Raw genomic sequence first — 22,553 nt, 5'->3', positions numbered from 1 at the left:
AAAAAGGTTAAGAGTGACAGTCATCAGAAAGCTTACATATATCAGTTATATAAAGCTTGAAGGACATGTATGTACTGTATTGACCGTCTTTCCCTATAGACTTATATCAAATGTCATAGTAACAATTTTAAATAAACGGGTCATACTTTTAAATAAAAATGTAAAAAAGTAAAATAAAAACTTGTATATTTCAGGCCTCCTGACAGACGACGACGAGATCTGTTTGGAGTGGCCAACTCAACCCTTCCCCACACCTTGACCCCGGGAAACTGGAACCTGACGGTGGGAAACTTCTCGGACGACGTGCCACCCAGACGTGAATTCCTCTTTCATGAGAGGAAAGTTAGGGAGAGGAACACTGAAATCGGCGGCCTGCAGCCCTTTACCATTTACCGCATCGACCTGCACGCGTGCAACGACGAGGTTCGACACTGCAGCGCCGGCACCTTCGTCTTCTCCCGCACCCAACCGGCAGGTACGAGCAGGACGCAAAGTTGACGATTCATTTTCACGTTTCATACCTTCCGTTACAGATCTTCTTTGTATTCATAGAAAAAGCTGACGACATTCCCGGCTCCGTGACTTGGGAAGGTCTGGACGATTCTGTGTTCTTGAAATGGCCCGAGCCGCACAAACCCAACGGCTTGATTTTGCTGTATGAGATTCAGTACCGCTTGGGAACTGAGGTGAGCTGCGACTTTGTAACGGGCGTCATTTTTATGAAGTTGCATCTAGATGTTAAATGCTATGTATGAATGTGCGTTTGTCGATTTTGTACGCAGTCCGAGAAGCACGAGTGTGTATCCCGCCACCACTATATGGAGCACAAAGGATTTAAACTCTCCAATCTGGGATCTGGGAATTATTCGGCTCGGGTGCGAGCGACTTCGCTGGCTGGGAACGGGTCCTGGACAGAACCCATAGCTTTCTATGTGCTTCAGGTTAAACGTAAGTTTATCACGTTGTATCTCACTTCAGTTCTCGTCTGTAGTTCTTGAAGTCAACATGAAAGGAAATAACACATTTCGGGGATGTGATGAAAATAGATCTTTGATTTCATGTTGACTTCAATTTCAGCACATGTGACTTTAAATAACTGGTTTGTCGACTATGCTAATGCTAATGTTGACTTCATGTTTTTCTCTACTTGCGCACTGAAGAATCGGGTTATGAGCAAGTTCTTTATTTCATGATCATCCCCATCGTCTTGATTTTGGCCGTCTTCACTGGAGTGGCTTTCATCCTGGTCAATAAGAAACGGTACAGGTTTCAAACACTTCAAGTCTCTCTATGGTTTGATCATTTATAGTAACAACAGCGCCTCGAACCTTCGCTAGTTACTGTGTACTCCAGAGTAAAGACAACTATGTAACTGTTGAAGTAAATGTTTCTTGCTTGTTTTCTGCGAAATGTTAAATCATTGTTGTGAAATCCACAGAAACAGTGACAGGCTTGGAAATGGGGTCCTGTATGCTTCGGTTAATCCAGAATATTTCAGTGCTGCAGAGAGTGAGTATTCAGTCCATACTAGCTGTGTTACAATATATCGTGATACAAAAATACTAAATGTATTGCAAAGCTATTGATTGAATCAATATATGTTGTCTGTTTAATTGAACTGCGTCAACATATACTGTATAATATTTTTATTTGTTTTATTTTGTTATGCGTTTACTGCGTTAAGTTGTCTTAAGGGTTTGTGTTCCTTAATTTTTTTTCCTTAAGTTTAAAAATAAACTTTTTCAGTTACAAACCTATTCTTTTTTACTCTGTATATGCAGAAGGTTCAATTAAACCTTGAATATGATCGCGATATCTCTTAAAACTATTTTTTACAATATTTATTAGGAACTGTTTACCATGTCATCATATCATAGTAATATAACATCAATAATCATGATATTAAAAACATTGCTAACCAATAATTTTAACATCATGGTTATCACCAGCATATTGTCACAGCAAATATCGCGATTATTGGTTAATTTTTTTTGCTTGTTTGCGATATCATCATATCGTAGGAATATAACAACAATAACCATGATATTAAAAACATTGCTAACCAATGATTTTTATATCATGGTTATCGCCAACATATTGTCACAGCGTATATCGCGATTGTTAATAAAAAGGTGAATTATTTACTATATTTATTATGAATTATTTACGATATCATCATATCATAGTAATATAACTTCAATAACCATGATATTAAAAACACTGCTAAACAATTATTTTTATATCATGGTTATCGCCAACATATTGTCGCAGCGAATACCGCGGTTATTAATAAACATTGAATTGTTTGCGATATCATCATACCGTAGGAATATAACAACAATAGCCATGATATTAAAAACACCGCTAACCAATTATTTTAATACCATGGTTATTGGCAGCATATCGCCACAGCGAATACCGCGGTTATTAATAAAAACCGAACTGTTTGCGACATCATCATACCGCAGGAATATAACATCAATAACAGTGATATTAAAAACATCGCTAACCAATTATTTTAATATCATGGTTATCGCCAACATATTGTCACAGTGTATATTGCGATTGTTAACCTTAATTTTCCCCTAGGTGATCTTCGAGGACTTTTAATATGCTTCAGATGTTTTTAGTTGTCATTTATGTATTTCTGCAAATGATTTTTGACCACTTTCTGCAATGTTTGTGAACAGTGTATGTTCCAGATGAATGGGAAGTTGAGCGAGAGAAAATCACCCTGTGCAGGGAGCTCGGTCAAGGCTCTTTCGGTATGGTGTACGAGGGCATCGCCAAAGGCGTCGTCAAAGGCGAGTCGGAAACAAGGGTGGCCATCAAAACGGTGAACGAATCGGCGAGCATGAATGAACGGATCGAGTTCCTCAATGAAGCGTCGGTCATGAAGGAGTTCAACTGTCACCATGTGGTTAGTCCAAGATCATACAAGGTCCTTTAAATATGTTGTCAATTTGTGGGTTATGCTACATCCGTGTCTTGTGATTGGTATAGGTTCGTCTTCTGGGTGTGGTCTCGCAGGGTCAGCCCACCCTGGTGATCATGGAGCTGATGACACGTGGCGATCTGAAGAGTTATCTACGTTCGCTACGCTCCACAGAGGTAATACAGACAAACGCCTCATTGAAACCTGTATGAATAGCTATTCTTGAAAATCGTTTTCATACAAATTACGGCAAATTAAAAATTGCCAGCTAGAGTTCTAGTGGAATTGTAATGCACAGTCGAGAATTTTCCTGGATGAGTGTGAATCTTCTACGCATGTATTCGTTTTTTTCTACCCCATTGTAATTGAAGCTGTAAATTCGATGAACAGAATTAAATAAAACTGTATGTAGACGTTTCAGAATCGGACTCTTTCATTCTCTTCTCTCAGAGCCCCTCCAGTCTGCCTCTGCCACCGCTGTCGACGATGATTCAGATGGCAGGAGAGATCGCAGATGGCATGTCGTACCTCAATTCCAATAAGTTTGTTCACAGAGACCTGGCAGCCAGGAACTGTATGGTGGCCGAGGATTTCACAGTCAAAATTGGTGGTATGTGATGAAATGAATACAACAGTATAAGCATTTACATTTTTAAACGTATTTATTGATCTTATAAATTATTGCGTTTTGTGTATTTGTTGGACAGTCGGTGAGGTTTAAAAATGATGATAAGTATGTTTTCTACATCCCTGCTTTAAAATGTGACTATTTCAAATGTCAATAAATTATTCAATAGATACACTATTAAATGTCACATTAATATATAGTATAATAGTATAATATTTGTTTTGTCTTTCTTGTAGTTAACGGATTGCTGATGATTCAAAAGTGTATGTGCATAGTTTTGTTTGGCTAAATCTTTAGAAATTTGTCTTTAATTTGTAGATTTTGGCATGACACGGGACATTTATGAGACCGATTACTACAGGAAAGGAGGAAAGGGACTGCTGCCGGTACGATGGATGTCTCCAGAGTCCCTCAAAGACGGAGTCTTCACCACCATGTCAGATGTGTGGTAAGCGCTCGTATTTTCTTCAGTGTGTTTATATCTGATATCCGCTGAGAAGTCTCCGTAGCTGCAGAGCGACACACTTAGATGTCTGTATTACAGCGAAGACCGCCCCATTGACCACCACTGAGTCCCGTCCAGCTGAAAGAAAAAGAAAAACCAAACTTGCACACATCACATGGCGCATACGTTTATGCGGCGGGAAATGAGGCACAACGCCTTTCCATATATTTCAAATGAAGCTGGGACTCAAGCCTCATCAGCCCTCATATGAGCTAGAAAGATTGCTCTCAAATGCTGACAAACATTCAAAGAGAACCTCAGGGAGTCTAGAGGCCGTTTGTAGGGAAAGTGCAGCAGCTGCGGCGATCCAAAGCTTCTTCTTCACGTGTCTCTGGGAGGTGTGGCCGTGAGTCTGGCGTTAAATAGCAGATCTCCTCAGGAAGAGGATGGACCTGGAGTTTGCCTGCAGGTGATGGGAACGCTTTCATGTGTGCTGTGTGTCTGGGTCACGGACACGCCCTGAGAATGAGGAATGTCTGGGGAAGTTTACACAGCGACTGGATGGAGCGAGTGATGTATCATCAGAAATGACAGATGTGCCGTCACGATTTCAGTCTGATGTCAGAATGTTGTGGCTGGAAAATAGGGTTCAAACAAGGCTCTTAATTCTTTTTTACTCAACTTTTCTCTTTTATTCTTTCTTTCTTTCTTCTAGTTGTTCAGTGGTTCATTCTTTAATTCATTCAAACTTTTCTGTTCTTTCTTTCGTGCATGTTTTGTCTTTCTTTTTTTATTTTTCTTTTTTTTTATTCTTTTTTTGTTCGTGTATTTTCTTTCTTTCTAACTTTACTGTTCTTTCTTTCATGCATTTTTTCTTTTTTTTCTTCCTTTCTTCATTGGTGTATTTTTTCTTTCTTTATTTCTTTATTCTTTCTTTCTTTCTTTCTTTCTTTCTTTATTCTTTCTTTCTTTCTGTCTGTCTGTCTTTGTTTCTTTCTAACGTTACTGTTACTGTTCTTTCCTTTCTTCTTTTTTTGTTTTTCTGTTTTCATTTATTTTTTATTTATTTATTTACTCTTTCTTTGTGTTTGTCTGTCTTTGGTTCTTTGTTTGTTTCTTTCTATCTTTCTAACTTTACTGTTCTTTCTTTCATGCATTTTTTTCTTCCTTTCTTCATTTGTGTATTTTTTCTTTCTTTCTTTATTCTTTCTTTCTGTCTGTTTGTGTTTTTTTTCCTTTTTTTATTCTTACTTTCTATCTGTTTGTTTGTCTTTCTTTTTTCTTTCTCTCTTTCAGTCTAACTTTTCTGTTCTGTCTTTCGTGTATTTTTTCTTTTGTTACCGTCTTTTGTTTTTTTTATATTTATTTATTTTTTCTATCTCTCTTCCCTTCTTTTTCTTTCTTTCTTATTTGCTTACTCTTACTTACTTTTCTTTTTATTTATTTATTTATTTATTTCATTTTTCTTTCTTTCTTTCTTTCTTTCTTTCTTTCTTTCTTTCTTTCTTTCTTCCAAGGCCTCAATGACTTTAAAAGAAAAATATGACTTAAACGTATTTAAAATTACACATTACAGGCATTTACAAAAAGCTATTTTTTGTACAATTTCTTAAGAAACCTCTTTTATTAGCATGGCAACTTTAAACCGTATTAAACTTATTTTCAGTAATCACCAGTGACTGAAACACAAACACAACACGAGTCGCATGAAGTCACTTTTACTTTCATCGCCGGCCTGTGGTTTGACACTTCAGTTGCTGTGGATCTATTATGACCCGTTTGTGTCGTTTCCTGGCAGGTCCTTTGGTGTGGTGTTGTGGGAAATAGCCACCCTGGCGGAGCAGCCCTATCAAGGCATGTCCAATGAGCAGGTACTGCGGTTTGTCATGGAGGGAGGACTGCTGGACAAACCAGACAACTGTCCTGATATGGTGTAAGTCTCTTTTGACTTGTCTTTTCGTTCGCAGTGCGGTGAATCTCACAAAACATGTTTGGTTCATATTTCATAGGAAAGGTTAAAATTTCTCTAATAATTCACATTAGACTCCTAGCACTGTAATCCAATTCATTACAAAGATGTAATACGATTTATTTACAGGATTACAGGTGTACGTTTTTTTGGTCATTTTCTCATTATTTTTATTTCTACATGCCACCGGTTCTTTTTGGTTTAAGTTACTTTTGCTCATATCGGATCACACACACAGCAATTCTGGTGTAACTGTAGTTCATGTAAATGTCGTCTGATGGGACACTAGTCAGATAGCCCCCTCTAGTGGATGACTGAGGATTTTCAAGTTCACATTAACAGCTGATTCACTCGACTGTATGCTTGCACCACAGAGGGTCATCCAAGATCATTATAAAGACAATAAAACGGGCATATTTTTTAAAAGAACTGTTTATTTTCTGCGTAAAAAAGTCATGCACCTGGGATGTCGAAAGGATGAGTAAATTATGAGAGCATCTTTTATTTGGGGTGAAATAATCCTTAAAACAATATAATCAGTGTAATTAAAGGCAGTACAACATTTTCTATATTACCGCCATGTATAATAATAACAGCAATTAAAAAGTAAAATTAAATAATTAAATTACACACTTTTTTATTTTTATGCATTATTGTAATACAAATTTGTCAGGAAGTATAAGGCAGACAGTCGTGTGGCCGGTTGCATAAACAAAGCCACTAATTTTAGGGTGTGTTTTAAGACTAGCAGTTAGTTAGGGCTAAACAGTTAAGGTTTTCAGATTTAAATGAGATTATTCTACCTTTAATGTCACTGACTTAAAAATGATGCCCATTCTTGGTACAGAATATTAGATGACTAACTTGTAAGACTAGTTTATGCAAAGGTCATTTGTCCTAAAAATGCTTCGTTTATAAATGTGCATTCTTTTTTTCTAATTGATTTTGAGGGTCAAGTTTGGGACGAGGACACATTTTGTGAGATTCATAAAGTGTGCCACCTACTTTACGATTTGTGCAGGTGACTTTAATTTGTAATACTACAAAGCAGAAAACGTGGAAGTTTGTATTAGCTTGAGAATTAATGGTATTTACCGGACAGTTATTTGACTTCAGACGTTATTTGTTTTGGATGTTGAAATGAGTGAACGGAACCCCCTGCCAGAATGTGCTGTGGTCTAAAATTAAGCAGTTTGTTGATCTGTGAGAACCTCCAGTGTTGAGTTTTCTTTGGCTTGTAATGTGTTGGGTTGCATCTGGATATGAGTCTGTTTTTGGACTTGAGAGCTGGCATGTTCGCAGCTGGCAGTCGTACGTCAAAGGAGTCTGGCTGTAGGGATAACACATGCTGTTCATGTGATATTATATCATATAGGTACAGGGCTGTGGATGTGTGTGTATCAGAACGAATTAGGTACAAAAAATGGATATCCAATGACTAATAGATCGTTCACAAGAGGCCTTTCTGCTTGGCTATGTAAACATTTAATAAAAAAGCCCAGACCAAATAAAGCGTCAGCATACGTTTTTGGTTCACCTTTCATAAAATAAAAATAATGTCTGAGTGATAGAAATTGATATACATCAATTAATTTTTTTATTTGTGTATTTCAATTTCTATTATAGTGTTAAAATTATATTTAAATATATTTATTCAAATATATACTGTAAATAATATTACAGATGTACATTTCAGATACAGATAGATGGTGATGTATTTCAAGTTGAAAAGAAAATACTAGAAATAATTCTCTGCGAATGACGTTTCATCTTGACTTCAGACACAATATGGGCAAATCCTTTCTTTATTTTTGCTCTTCCAGAAAACAATAAAAAAACGGCAAAAAACAGATTAAGTGTTGAATTCTTTGTAGCTGAACAGACAATCTGGTCTATTTAAATGAGTTTACACAAACAGAATGTTGTAATAAACGTGTTCATCAAGTTATTATAAATTGTTACTTTGGATTCCTACATTTTCGTTTTTGTGGTTTGTGGCATTTTGTGCATATCAAGTTTAATTTCTCAGGTTTTGTTTACATTCTTCCTTTCGGTTTAGTTTAGCTTCCCTCTGAGTTTCTCTAGTTTTACTGTAGGTAAAGGAGTAGTTCACCTCAAAATTTGCCCCCATTGACTTTCCATAGTGGGAATAAAAATGACTATGGAAAGTCAATGGGGGCTTATTTTGAAGTGAACTACTCCTTTAAAATGATGAAGCCCTTTGTTTAAGAGTGAATTTAAAGACACAGGATCCTGTGCCATTTTTTTTTTTTTTTGCATATCGCTGCTGTCCTTCTGAAACCTCGTATCTCTATATTTCGTACGGATGTCTTCCATCATTATTATTAGTCAACCTTTAGAATAGCCAATAGAAAGTATTAAAAAGTGCTTGTCAACTTTTACAACACAGAATTTAATCATTTAAAAAGTACAGTTTTTTATCCATTTCCTGAAAAAGAGCGAATTTAGACATACAAGGTTTCAGAAGGACTGTGATAATAGATAGTGTGTATTCCAATCACAGAAGCTTTTATCCACTTATAAAATATTTTATTATGAGAGCACAATGTCAAAACAACTCAAAATTATTTTTAAGTTTTTTAACCCTGTGGGGTCGCCAAGCGTGCTGGTTTCTCATAACAGTGGAAACAACTTCAAATGTTTAGTTATATTATTTATCTATTTATATATGTTGAATACGTATATTCTATGTGTTCTATATAAAGGATACAAATATATTCTATGTATGTATTGTATTCTTTACAGTCTGTAATATTTTTTTCTGAATTCTGTGTTTTCTTTTCATGTAAAGCTGCTTTAAAACAATGCAACATTGTAAAAAAGTGCTATATAAATACAATTTAAGTGAATTTTATGAAATAAAAAATGAACAGTCGTCTCTACTCTACTCACTCTGTCTTCCATGTTTGTTTCTTCTCAGGTTTGAGTTAATGCGCATGTGTTGGCAGTACAACCCCAAAATGCGGCCGTCCTTCCTGGAGATCATCAGCAGCATCATGGACGACCTGGATACGGCCTTCAAAGAGACCAGCTTCTTCCACAGCGAGGAGAACAAACCCCCCGACACCGAAGAGCTGGACCTGGAGAATGTGAAAGCCATGGAGAATGTTCCTCTGGAGCCGTCCTCCAGCCTCCAACCCCTCACCTCCTCCCTGTCCTCTCCTCATCAGTGTACGCCCGGACCCCAGGGCTCGGCCGGCCCGTCATCTCCTCATTCCTCCCCCTGCTCCACGGACAAGTACCCGCCCGTGGCAAACGGACCCTCTATGGTTCTCCGGAGCCCGTTTGATGAGACTGAGCCTTACGCTCACATGAACGGAGGCCGTAAGAACGAGCGTGCCTTGCCTCAGTCGTCGGCCTGCTGATCGGCGGGCCGTTTCCTTTAGGTCACGTTTTTTTGACTGACCCTTGGACATGTTTCTTTGACTGTCAAGCCACTGTGTGGTCTCGGGAGAAATATATTTAAAAATAATAAAGAGAGACAAAAAGAGAAAATTATATAAGAGTCTGATCAATCGATTTTCAATCACCTCAACGTGCGAAGTTTGGATTTCTTTGCTCTTTTGTGTATTTCTATTGAATTGATTGACATAAACTGGTTTGTTATTTCTGCAGATGGACTGAATCACTGACTGAGAAACCATAAACCTGATAGACTGACTGTTTTAGTTATGTTTTATTTTTCTATACTTCTAAACTGGTTTGAAGGTCTATCAAGTCAGTAGTGGTACAGTGATATTACTTAAACACTCTGCATATCTTTATAGCAACAGAAAATCACTTGGTCTTGTCTTTGAGTTTCCAAAGACATGCGTAGAGATTATATAGTTTATAGCGCAGGTGAGAGAGTCCCTTTCCTCCCATATTAAATATTCCACCCCCCGAACCCCTACTTAAATTTAGGTATGTGTGCAAAATCACATCACACAAATTCTCAAACCTACCAAATGCATTTTCCGTTTTTATTTTGCCAAATTCTACACAGTTGTTTCCCATTTCTTCAACACAATCTCACTCGAATTTCTAAAATGACTCCGACACTCCATGTTTTAAACGCTGCTGTATATCTTCAAACCCTCATCTTTTTTATCTTTCTCTAAGAAACGATTTGGGTTTTTGATTTCATTCAGAAATCAAACAAAAGGCGTCGTGAAACAATGCAAAATCAACATGGCACCCAAAATGTTGCAACAGAAATTTTGAAGAAATTAGGCTAAAAACAAAGTATTTCTCCAGTTGTTCAGTGGTAAAATGTGGCGTTGTGGAGGTGATGCGTGTTTGTGTAAATCAGATCTGATCTTTCAGCTGGATGTTGGACCTCAGAGCGTGTACATTGACTGTCACTTTTGTACCTTTTTACACTTCAGATGATCATCTGTGTGTCTGTGCTGAAAAATCTGCTAATCTGCTATTTTACTCTTATTTTTCTTTTGTGGTTTATATATATTATATAAATATATAAGGAGGTTCTTCAGGTGTAATCTTTTGCATCTTTCCACTACGGTCCATTTCATGATGCTTATAGTTCTGCTAAAGAAGAAAAGAGATGTGAGGTACAGAAATTCAGTTCTGCCATGTAAAGTTGTTTATTGCCTTCTGTTTATAACAAGAACTATTTGAATGTCATTGAAATAACATGGAAGCAGTATAAAGATGGAAATGAGGAATGTTTGAATTGGTTAAGATCACCAGATTTTGTGTGCGATTAGATTTTTCTACAGTCATCCAGATATCAAAACAGAAATGGCTATTGTAAATTTTCCTCTCAAAAGTTCCTTTACTTTTCAAAGATCGTCCAGGATCACACAAGACACCGACCTGATGCTCCTCTCTGATCATTTCTGATTTCAGATCTCTAACATCATTCAAGTGATGGTTGATTTCTGGATGACAGATCTAGTGTCTGTGAGCTGATATTGTCAGGACTGAAGGTTCAGAGCGAACATCAAGAGGACAGGAGGTGATGTGTCCTCACAGTTCACTCTCATCCTGCTGCTGCTGATGATAATACTGCTCCACATCATCTCATGACATTCATTTGTGAAATCAGCACATTACGGTTTAGTCCATGACTACAGCAGATCTGAGAGGAGAACAGAGGAGGTGCTCATGATCTCGATCTGGTGCCAATGAACGTTTAAGGAAGGCTTTGTGTAATTCCATGTTTTTATTTCACCTGTTTATGCCGACAGAAAAACGTTGTGTTGTTTAGTAAAACAGCTGAGAGGAGTTCAAGAGATTTTGAACTTTGATATAAAAAGAATGCAGAATGGGATGGAGACTCAGGAATGGAGAACGTTTGGTGGTTCAAGTCTGTTCAAACCCGACTTTTCTGATTAAAAAAGGCACTTATTATTTTTTTAATGTTTCCTTTTGTACAAGTCTGAAGATACTGTAATTATAGAAAGAGAAGGGCTTATATATAAAAATAAACCTATGAAACAGAGAATTTTAGATCTGGCACAAGAGTTTACAAGCTGAAAGACAATTAGAGAGAATTATAGAAATGGATATTATACATTCAGTTGTTTATTTTGATCACCACTGAACATTAGTGTGAAAATATTAATCATAAACTATATCAGATTTGGAGAAATAATACTTATTTTCCATGAATATTTATTATTGTAGTACATTTATTTGTTGTAATGAACGGGTGAGATGATCAGTGGGCCTGAATTTTTACCTCCATGATGAGGACCTGGACTGAGTAAAGGAAAGAGTTTCTCAGTGAAAGTTTGACCAGTGAAAGAGTAGATTTGAGATCTGTTGTCCACATCATAAAAACAGACCAGACTCTCCTCATAATCCACAAACACCCCCACCTTCTGTGGACTCACTCTCAGACACAGAGAGACAGAGGGATCAGCACAGGCACAATAATCATTCTCATTCCTCAGAAACACAGCCCAGTGTCCATCCTGAGGACTCATTGTGATCATTCCCTTCCTGTTAATAGATCCTCTGACCACTCCTAAATCCCAATTAGTTTTCACCTGAACCTCAAAATAAAATCTCCCTGATGAGAATCCCTCTTTTCCCAGAACACTGACACACTTATCAAATCTCTCTGGATTATCTGGGAGTTCATGTCTAATGTCTCCAAGTTTCACTTGTTTTCCATCTTCAGACAGGATGAGTTCTGGATGAGCTGTATCAGGATCCAGAGTCACATCCACTGAGAGAGAGATCAGAGAATATGAATCGATATGAAGATGTTGATGTGTTTATAACTGTAGAGGTGAGTATGTGTATGTCAAGTATTATTGTTAGTGAATGTGAGAGAACAGAGATGATCACACATTGTACCTGCATACTGCTGCATCTTCCTCAACACTGTCAACACAAATCACAACAACACATCATCAAGAGTTTCTATAAGAGACTTAAAACCACGTTTATTAATTTTCATGTACCAGTTTGAGTGAGTTTGTCATGTAGAGTCTCCTGCAGTTGAGTCAGAGCTCTCAGAGTCTCCACACTCACATCACTCTTCATACTGATCTCAGACCAGTTCTTGGTGTGTGGAGGTCTGTACAGGGATGAGTCAATCTTCAGCAGGAGAGAGAGAGAATCCCTCAGCATGAGGAGAGATTTTTTGATTTTTAAAGCCCTTTTTATTACTGTGGCTCATATTACAGTGCACATCAAATAAAACCAATACATTATTAATCCATTAAACCAAAAACAAGTCTATGCAATATTCGTAAAAAATAACTCATCTTCAACAACTGAGCATAGGGCACCATGGCTACACCATCTTAACTCAAAACTTAGAATATCGTTTGTTGATTTGTAAAAGTAAAAATAAATTAAAATACGAGATTTGACCAGATTGAAAAACAAAAATACAACATCATCACCAGTTTTTCCTTCCAGCTTATTTTTCCTGCTCATGTATATAGCCAGTTTGGCTTGACCTAAAATAAAATTTAACAGCTGACTGGTAAAAATTTTACTCTGCACAAACTTAAAACCAAAATTGAAAATCAACATTGTAAAAGTCTCATTGAAAGAGAAAAAAATGCCTTCTAAAACTTCAAACAAAGACCTCAATCTTTCGCATTCTTTAAAAGCATGAAAAACTGTTTCTCTTTTAAAACAAAATGGACACTCTTCACTAACTCCTGGATTAATAACTGAAATAAAAGCATTTACTCCAATTGCACAGTGCAGTACCTTCCATTGTAAGTCCCTAGCCTTTTTGGATAACGGTGGCTTATACAGAGTCCTCCACTCAGGTTTTACACACTCCACAATGTTAAAAAATTTACGCCACAGCGTATCAGTTCTACCATTTAAAACCTTTTTATTAAAAGCCTTAACACAAACTTTATAAAAGTGTTTTCCAGTGGCAGAATAAAAACTGGGACACACAGACTCTTTCTCTTTCAATAAAAAACCATAACAGTCATCCAACCTAGGGGAAAAAGCAGATATAGGAAAATCATCCATAGTAATATCATTATACATATCTCTTTGATAGTCCATCAATAAATCTTTTTCTTCATTGTACAATAATGATTTCCATTGTCTCATCATCAGTTCAACTGTTCGTATGGATTTGACTTTCAAAATGAAAGCCACTTGTTCAATTTTATCAAAGTCTATTCCAGCCACATGAATTAGATGTCCGAGTGTAACAATGTGCGCTTTTCGTAAGACAAAGTCCAGACCATGAAAGGTATGATTAATATCCCTTGAAATGTCAAATCGAGCTCTGTTGATTAAAGGTTCCTCCAAAAGCCATCGAAGGGAAGAGATTGTTCGATCTCTCTTGAAATCTAATAAACTCCATACCTTAAAAAGGTTCCGATAAAATACTGGCAGTCCATTCATATTCACTTTAAGAGGGTCCATGAGAAAAATGGCTTTGTCCAACCCTAGTTCTTCAGTTTTGTTCAGAATAGAGCAAGATACAGCTCTCCATCCATCTTTTAAATATCCAAACAGAAACCGTTGTAGAAACTGTAACCTAAACGCACCAATTCTACTTTTCACGTTAACAAGACCATGTCCACCTTCTTCTTTTGTTAAAAATATCACACTTTGTGGAACCCAGTGTAATTTGCACCAGAAAAAATCCACTACAATCCCCTGAATCTCTTCTACAAGTTGGGCAGGGGGATCCAGGCAAGTGAACCTGTGCCAAAGACAGGAAGCAACCAAATTGTTTACAATTAATGTTTTTCCTTTATATGAGAGTTTTGGCAATAACCATCTCCACTTGTCAAGTCTTCCTTTCACCTTATCTACCATCCCTTCCCAATTTCTTTTAACAAACATTTCATCCCCTAAAAACACTCCCAAGTATTTAAAACCTTCTAATTTCCAATTCAATCCATCAGGTAAATTTGGTTTTCCTTTCGCCCAACTACCCATTAAAACTGCTTCACTTTTTTCCCAATTTATTCTCGCCGAGGATAAAACATTAAAATCCTCTAAAATTTTCATTAGGATTTGTTTATCATTTTGTTCACTAATAAAAACAACCACAATCTACAAAATAAACCAGTAAAACCAAAGCAAATAATTACACGCTCCCGCATAACGCTCAGAGAGAGAGAGAGAGAGAGAGAGAGAGAGAGAGAGAGAGAGAGAGAGAGAGAGAGAGAGAGAGAGAGAGAGAGAGAGAGAGAGAGAGAGAGAGAGAGAGAGAGAGAGAGAGAGAGAGAGAGAGAGAGAGAGAGAGAGAGGGGGGGGGGAAATTGTGAAAACAATCACTAAACCACCTTAAATACGCATGTAGGTGGGAAAAAAATGTAATAACAAAAAAAAAAACAAGCAACCAAAAACATACAAAGAAACAATCAACCAAAAAAAACATAATAATAACAAGAAACAAACCGATACCAACACTACATAAATTCCTCACAGAAAAAAAGATTTCCTCCAACAATATAACAAATTTTCTTATAACTCCAAATTTCTTTAAAAGCTTCTGTATTATCAAGGAGATCGTAATACTTATGCTCTAGAGATATTCTTGCTTTAACCAAACACTTGAAGAGCATGCAGACCTCAACATTAATGTCTTTCTTGATTTTCTTCATTCGCGTTACATAAATTGCCATTTTTGCCTGTCCTATTAAAAAATTCAACATTTTACTAAAATTCTTTTTCTTTTTTCCCCCAAAAAACTCCAAAAATAAAACAAACGTCCGTGAACACCTCCTCAAAGGAAGCAAACAAATCTTCAAGAGTATTGAACATTACCTGTAACCTTTTCACATCTTTGTCAGCAACATCGGAGTTTAAAACTGTCACAAAAGCATTGACAGGAATGATACTCTCCATTGAATATCTCCAACCCCTCTAGTCAACGATGGCTTATAAAGTGCCTTCCAAACCGGTCTCTTTTCATCTTCTACTTTTAAATAGGATCTCCAGGGCGTATCTGCTCTGTTTTTCAATTTTTCTTTATTCAACATTTTAACACAGATTGCATAAATAGTTTTCCCCCCACATGTTCAAACACTGTGAAAATAGTGTCATTTTTAAAGAGTCACAAAAGCATAGAGTCCTCATCTGTAGTCTTTGGTCTTACCCCCAAAGCTGGAAAGGAGTCAGTACAAAAAAAGGATTCAACACCCCCCATCCAGTTTTTCAAACGTAGCTTCTCCTCTTCCGTAAATGAATCCCAAAATCTTTGCACGATTTGTCCAACCTTGCAAACTGAATGAACACCAAGTTTCTTAGTCACATCATCTGTCATGGCTCTGCCTCACTTAGTCGTGTTTTTCTTGGTCCTGTGGCAGAGTCATGGCAAAGCCTTTGGTTATGTGTGGAGAGAAACATATTATTGTCCTTTTGAAAATAATATGCTTTCTCTCCAGTGTCTCGTCATTAGCCCCGCCCCTCTCGTTTCCTGTATTGTTTCCCGGCCGTGTCTAATGTCTTCCGTCTGCCCTGTGTTGTTATCCCTCGTTTGTGTTTCCCTTTAAATGCCCTCGTATTTCATTGTCCTAGGCTTGTTCATTGTGTATTCACTATGTTTGCTTGTCTGCTGTCATGCACTATGTTTTTGAAAACACCACGTCTTGTTCCTGTATGTGAGTTACCCCAGTTAAAGTCTAGTGTAGGTCTTGTCTAGTGTTGTTCTAGTTTAGTTTAATTAGTCTATGTCCTGTTTCGCCAATTGTCCTGTTTTATGGTTTATACCCCATCGTGGGTCTTTGTTTTTGTTTCTTTGTTTAAATAAATATCCCGTTTGTTAACCCCTTCATCACTGCCTGCCTGCAATTGGGTTCTTTCCACGAGAATCGTGACATCATCCACATTGTCTAAGTCCGGGCCTGTCAACATGGCCAGATCTCGGACTGTGACCACATGAGCTCTTATGAAAGTCTCTGTCATTCCTGGAAATCCATCCCTTTCAAAATCCAGTCTTTGTCCATGAATAACTGGCACTTCTAAAAGCCAAAACACAGATGTCCTTTTTGTCAACAGTTTTGTCCATTCTAGAATGCCCCAAGCTCTGAGAACACTGCAATAGAATAAAGGAATTTCTCTCACACATAACAGTTCAACAGAAAAACTGTTTGTTTTAAGCCCAAATTTTCCACTTTTTGTAAAATAAGTCCTGTTAAAATGCGCCAGGGCGTCTGCTTCCCATACAGAAATTTTTGAACGAACTGTATTCTGAAAGCAGCTTTTCTACTCTCTAAATGGACTAAACCTTGACCTCCAAGCTCTCTTGGTAAAAACAAAACATTTTGTGGAATCCAATGTAACTTATCCCCCAAAAAATCTACAATCAATCTTTGAACTTTCATTAAAACCATGGTTGGAGGTTCTAAAACTGTAAGTTTATGCCAGAGCATGGAAACTATCAAATTATTGATAATTAACACTCTACCTCTAAATGACATGCGTGGCAAAAGCCACCTCCACTTTTTTAACCTTCCTTCCACCATTTCTAAAATTCCATCCCAATTCCTCTGTTCCGTTCTCCCCTCTCCCAAATAAACCCCTAAATACTTAAAACCTCCTTTGTCCCAACATAAGCCACCTGGGAGCTGAGGCCTATCTAGCCCCCACTCTCCTACTAACATGCCAGAGCTCTTTTTCCGATTTACTTTTGCAGATGACAGCTTTCCAAAATCATTCACAATTGAAGTTACTTTGTTAACACCATCTTGATCATTAATAAAAATTACAACATCATCTGCATATGCAGAAATGCAAACAGGTGCATATCCATCAGCTATTTTAAATTCCATAAGTTCCTCCCGTATTCTGTTCAGAAAGGGTTCAATAGCTAAGGCATATAACATGCCTGACAGAGAACAACCTTGTCTAATTGAAAAGCGCACATAAGCCACCGTTGATTTTTAACACACTCTCAATATCTCTATAAAGAACTTTGATCATTTTTAGAAACTTTGGAGAGAAATTAAAAGCCTCCATCGTGTTCCATAAATAACTGTGTTCTATTCGATCAAAAGCTTTCTCTTGATCCAAAGAAATTAAGCCATACTTAAAACCAAACATGTTTGCAGTGCTAATTAGATCTCTAACAAACATTATATCATCAAAGATTGATCTGCCTGGAATGCAATAAGACTGATCATTATGTATCACGTACTCCATTATTTTTTTCAATCTATTCGCCAGAACTTTAGAAAGGGCCTTATAGTCAGCACAGAGTAAAGCAACGGGTCTCCAGTTACCAATGTTCCTTAAATCTCCTTTTTTTGGAAGCAATGTCAGAACTGCCCTACTGCAGCTCAACTGAAGATGCCCTCCAGCAAGACTCTCATTGAGAACCGCAAGCAAGTCTGGCCCTAAAATGCTCCAAAATTTTTTATAAAAATCAATTGGAATTCCATCAATACCTGGCGCTTTACCATTTGCCAAGCTCATCACAGCTGAATGCAATTCAGGCAATGTCAAAAGTTGCTCCAGGTCAACATTATTTTCGTCTGGCACCTTTGGAAGACCGTCATAAAACTCCTATGCTAAATCAGAATTCCCCTGAAATTCACAGGTATAGAGACCTGAATAAAAACCCATAGCTCTCTTACGAATTTCTTCGGGCTCCTTCACGTCCCTCCCATCAACATCCCAAAGGGAATGAATTAATTTGCTTTGGCCATTCTTAATTTCAAGAGAAAAAAAGAAATTAGTTGGTGCATCCATTTCATTAATACTTTGAAAGCGTGATCTCACTAATGCTCCTTGTCCTCGGATTCCAAGCAGATCTGCTAAAAATCTTTTTTTTCTTTAATTATTTGAGAAAAACTTTGATCATGAGAGGAATCACTTAGGGTTTGTAGTTCCATAATCTCAAGTTTGAGGTCCTCTATTAGCTTAACTATATTCCTGGAATTATTGAGAGTGTATTGTTTACAAAATTGTTGAATCTTCCCTACATCCCACCATTGCTGAATTGACTCAAACTGCTGCAATGACAATCTCCAATGCAACCAAAAAAACATGAAACCTTTTTTAAAACCTTCATCATTCAACAAAGAAACATTAAAATGCCCATACGCACTTTTAACCTTAAAAGAGTTAATAAGAACATTTCCACAGACCAAACAATGATCTGAAAAACTAACAGGAGTGATAGTACAAGACCTAAAAATCTGCGATTGATGTTTAAAGCAGTATATCCTGTCAATTCTTGCCATTGACAGATAATTTCCCCGGGACTGAGACCAAGAAAATTGTATACAATCCCCATGCATTTCACGCCATACATCTGTTAAATCAAACCTTTCTATAATACCAGCAAACTTATTTCTTGATGACATATGTGGTTCAACGTGATTACGATCTAAGTTACTGACTGTACAGTTAAAGTCACCCGCTAGAAAAAGAAAATCTTCAGAATTACATCCTTCAAGTGTGTCGGACAATTTCTCTAGGAAAAACATTCTTCCTCTAGCATTGATGGGAGCATATACATTGATTAGCGTCATATTTTTCCTTTCATAATTTACACTAACTTTAAGCAGTCTCCCTGCTATCACTTCTTCAACTCTAACTGACTCAGGTAAAAAAGACTTAGAAAATAAAACACCCACTCCTGCACAGCTAGAACTCCCATGACTCAAAATTACATTACCCTCCCATTCTCTCTGCCAATGCACTTCGTTATCAGAAATATCAATATTTTTCAAACTGGTCAACTCATACAGTAATGCTCTTTTTCTTGGATCTCTTGCTCCATTTAGATTTAAAGAGGAGATCTTACATTCAGTCATAAGAAAAAAACACCCCCAAAAAAGAAAAAGACACAATTCATCAAATCTACAGTCCTTCTTGGGAGTCTTCCACATCATCAGTTGAATAATGTACACACACTTTCTGCACTAATTTCTTGAGACGATAGACTTCCGTTTCACTAAGCCCATCCCCTCCCATATTTCTCATCAAAACAATTCAATGAACTTCATTCGATCAGGGAAGTATTTATCAACAATCATGTTCCTTTTCCCTTTTGTTACTCTCAAAAAGTTACGAAACCTTTCTAAATCATAATCATCCTCTCCTGTTGTGACAGTCATGACTTGCGATGAAATTTCTCTCTCACTGTCCGATTCTGAAGAAAACTCCATGTCACTATTTACATCTGCCCTGCTTGAAATCTCCTTTGTCCCACATTGCTTTTTAACAAGACCCTTCTTGGTAATCTGTTCACTCTTAGTTGCTTTTCTTTTTGTGACTGGCACTTTAAAAATTGGTTCCTCAGTGTCCATTTTTTCCTGCCCATTCAAAACATTCTCTGCAATTTCACCTGCTATCTCTATTTCTTTGCTTGAACCAGCTGTACATGCAATTATGTTTTCTGTGGACTTTGTCACTTCTTTTTCAATATTGTTTTTCCGACCGCTAAACTGCACTCTTCAACAGAACACTCTGCACCGATCGGCACTTTAATCCCGTGCCGCCGGGTGAGCTGTTCAAACCTGCCGGCCATGGCGGCCGGCTACACCAAAAAAACAAAGCCGAGTTCTCTCTACTACAGTTAAACCCCCAATATTGTGAAAACAAGAAAGGAAGTAAAGAAAAACCAAACCAAACCAAAACAAACAAACAAACAAACAAAAACCCAGACTAACCGTGAAAAGTAGAAACAGTGCACAGCCGCTCTCACAACCATGCTCCACTCGCTCCGCCACGAGCATGTGCACGAGTGAGAGAGAGAGAGAGAGAGAGAGAGAGAGAGAGAGAGAGAGAGAATTTAGAAAGCTCTTTATTACGACTTTCAAGGAACAAGTTTACATGAATCTCATGTCATTAATAAATAAAAGAAAAACCACATCAAAAATATGCAAAGAACAATTTATTTTCATACACAGAACACAAAGCCTCTCTACTACACCATATAATTTCAAAAGAGGTCAGATCGTTCACCGCCTTATAAAAATTGAAATCGATCAGCACTCTGGACTTTATAAGCGTCGAAAATAAAACAGTGACATTTTGACCAGGTTTTAATTCAATTCTGTTTCTCCTACTTGAGTAAATTGCCATTTTAGCTTGACCTAAAATAAAATTCAGCAATTGACAATCAAAACGCTTTTTCCGCACATACTTAAAACCCAAAATAAAAGTTTTCATTGAAAAAGTTTCATTAAAATTCTGAAACAGATTACTTAAAACAACAAAAAGAGGCTCTAATCTAGGACATTCTGCAAAAGCATGAAAATCTGTTTCTCTGTTAAATCAAAAAGGACATTCAGGGGTCACTTCAGGATTTAAAATTGAAATAAAAGCATTGGTCGCAATTGCTCCATGAAGAACCCTCCACTGTATGTCTCCTACCCTCTTTGCTAACGGTGGCTTATACAATATTCTCCATTCAGGCTTGACATTATCATCCATTTTAAAATATGAACGCCAGAGTGTATCCACTTTGTTACTTAAACATTTCTTATTAAAAACCAAAACACAAGCTTTGTATAAGACCTTACCAGTAACTGAAAGGAAATCTAAACACAAAGACTTCCCAGTTTCTAAAAACAGTCCCACACAATCCTCCAATTTAGGAGACAAGTATATAGTCGGGAATGGGTCCTCAGCGTTAGGGGTCTTTACTTCTTTGCAATAGTCAGTTAAAGATTGTCTCTCTGCATCTGTGAAGACATACTTCCACTTTCCGATCAGATGAGCAACTGTACGAGTTGAGGAGATTCCCAGATGAGAAGCTAGCCGCTCAATGTTCATGAAATCAGCTCCAGCCACATTTAGCAGGAGATTCAGGGTGGTGATCTTGGATTCACACAGTCTTTTATTTAGTACAGGAAAAGTGTGATCAACAATGGAGAAGTCAAGACGAGCTCCATGTATAATAGGTTCATTCAGCAACCAGAAGAGTGACTCTACACATGGTGTTTTTTCAAGCTTAAAAAGACTCCATATTTTTAAAAGATTGCTATAAAATATTGGCATTCTACGAGTGTCCAGTTTTAGGGGGTCTACGAGAAAAAGAGATTTGTCCATCTGAAGGCCTCCCAAACTCCGTAAAATAGCACATGCAGCCGCTCTCCAGCCACAGTCTCTTGTTCCGAGAAGAAGTCTTTGTATAAATTGCAAACTAAAAGTTGCTGTTCTACTTTGTAAGTTGATCAAGCCTTGTCCACCTTCTTCTTTAGGCAGGAATAAGATAGTAATTCTTAGTAATCCAGTGCAATTTATCCCAAAAGAAATCTACTAATAAGGATTGAATTTCAGACATCAGTTTTGCAGGTGGATCCACACAGGCTAGTTTATGCCACAGGGATGATGCAACCAAGTTGTTGACAATTAAAATGCGCCCTTTATACAACATATTTGGAGCCAACCATTTCCATTTAGCTAATCGTCCTTTAACCTTTTCAACGACTCCTTCCTAGTTTTTTTGTACAGTGACTTCATCCCCTAAAAATACCCCCAGACATTTAAAACCTCTTTTACCCCAGAATAGTCCATCAGGAAGACTAAGTTTTTCCCCAAAACTCTTTCCACACAGTATAGCTTCACTTTTGCCCCAGTTTATCTTAGCGGAGGATAAAACTTTAAAATCTTTAAGTAGTTTCTTTAACATGTCTATGTCTCTTTGACTGTTAATCATTACAATCACATCATCAGCATAAGCCGATTGATGAATGTTACAGTTGAAACCAGCAATATGCAAGCCACTTAATTTTTTTCTTATCTTTTGCAACAGGGGCTCTATGGCTATTGTGTAGAGCATTCCTGACAATGAACATCCTTGCCTGACACCCCTACCAGCTTTGAAGGGAGTGCATAAACCACCGTTTACCTTCAGCACACTCTCAACATCAGCGTATAATATTTGAATCATTTCCACAAAATCTTCACAAAAACCAAAAGCTTTTAAAGTTTTCCAGAGATACTTGTGTTCAACCCGATCGAAAGCTTTCTCTTGATCTAACAAGATCAAGGCACAGTCTAAATTAAACAGCTTGGAAACATCAAGGATATCTCGCACTAACGAAACATTATCAATAATGGATCTACCGGGTATACAATAGCTCTGGTCCGGGTGAATGATTTGCTCCATTGCTTCAGTTAATCTGATTTCCAGAGTTTTGGAGAGCAA

The 22,553-nt window shown here is 37.3% G+C and overlaps 2 protein-coding genes across 2 annotated transcripts in view; one reads left to right on the top strand and one right to left on the bottom strand.

The window, feature by feature from the left end:
- Window positions 1–11,342, top strand: part of igf1rb (insulin-like growth factor 1b receptor) — a 66,285-nt gene extending 54,943 nt beyond the window's left edge. Inside the window, exons 11-21 of the mRNA XM_057330923.1 lie at window positions 195–475; window positions 553–686; window positions 783–948; window positions 1,161–1,260; window positions 1,439–1,509; window positions 2,691–2,920; window positions 3,004–3,111; window positions 3,386–3,545; window positions 3,882–4,011; window positions 5,807–5,941; window positions 8,919–11,342. Of these exons, the coding sequence (XP_057186906.1) occupies window positions 195–475; window positions 553–686; window positions 783–948; window positions 1,161–1,260; window positions 1,439–1,509; window positions 2,691–2,920; window positions 3,004–3,111; window positions 3,386–3,545; window positions 3,882–4,011; window positions 5,807–5,941; window positions 8,919–9,363 (1,960 nt within the window). The 3' untranslated portion in view covers window positions 9,364–11,342. The remainder of the gene's footprint in view (window positions 1–194; window positions 476–552; window positions 687–782; window positions 949–1,160; window positions 1,261–1,438; window positions 1,510–2,690; window positions 2,921–3,003; window positions 3,112–3,385; window positions 3,546–3,881; window positions 4,012–5,806; window positions 5,942–8,918) is intronic.
- A 142-nt stretch (window positions 11,343–11,484) lies between these two features.
- Window positions 11,485–12,750, bottom strand: LOC130552645 (E3 ubiquitin-protein ligase TRIM39-like). Its single transcript, XM_057331078.1, has 3 exons — window positions 12,415–12,750; window positions 12,308–12,334; window positions 11,485–12,176 (listed from the first exon to the last, which is right to left on the bottom strand). The coding sequence occupies exons 1-3, from the start codon at window positions 12,581–12,583 to the stop codon at window positions 11,635–11,637; spliced, it is 738 nt and encodes a 245-aa protein (XP_057187061.1). The 5' UTR covers window positions 12,584–12,750; the 3' UTR covers window positions 11,485–11,634.
- Between the last annotated feature and the right edge of the window lie 9,803 nt (window positions 12,751–22,553).

The sequence above is a fragment of the Triplophysa rosa genome, linkage group LG1 (genome assembly GCF_024868665.1).
Source record: "Triplophysa rosa linkage group LG1, Trosa_1v2, whole genome shotgun sequence".
Taxonomy (NCBI): Eukaryota; Metazoa; Chordata; class Actinopteri; order Cypriniformes; family Nemacheilidae; genus Triplophysa; species Triplophysa rosa.
Note: the sequence above shows the minus strand (reverse complement) of the source record. Positions and strands in the feature narration are given on the sequence as shown.

Coding starts and splice junctions, on each gene's coding strand:
- LOC130552645 (XM_057331078.1), bottom strand. CDS start 12,583: ATGCTGAGGGATTCTCTCTCTCTCCTGCTGAAGATTGACTCATCCCTG. Junction 12,335..12,414: donor TGACAAACTCACTCAAACTG/GTACATGAAAAT, acceptor TTGTGTTGACAG/TGTTGAGGAAGATGCAGCAG. Junction 12,177..12,307: donor GAAGATGCAGCAGTATGCAG/GTACAATGTGTG, acceptor TCTCTCTCTCAG/TGGATGTGACTCTGGATCCT.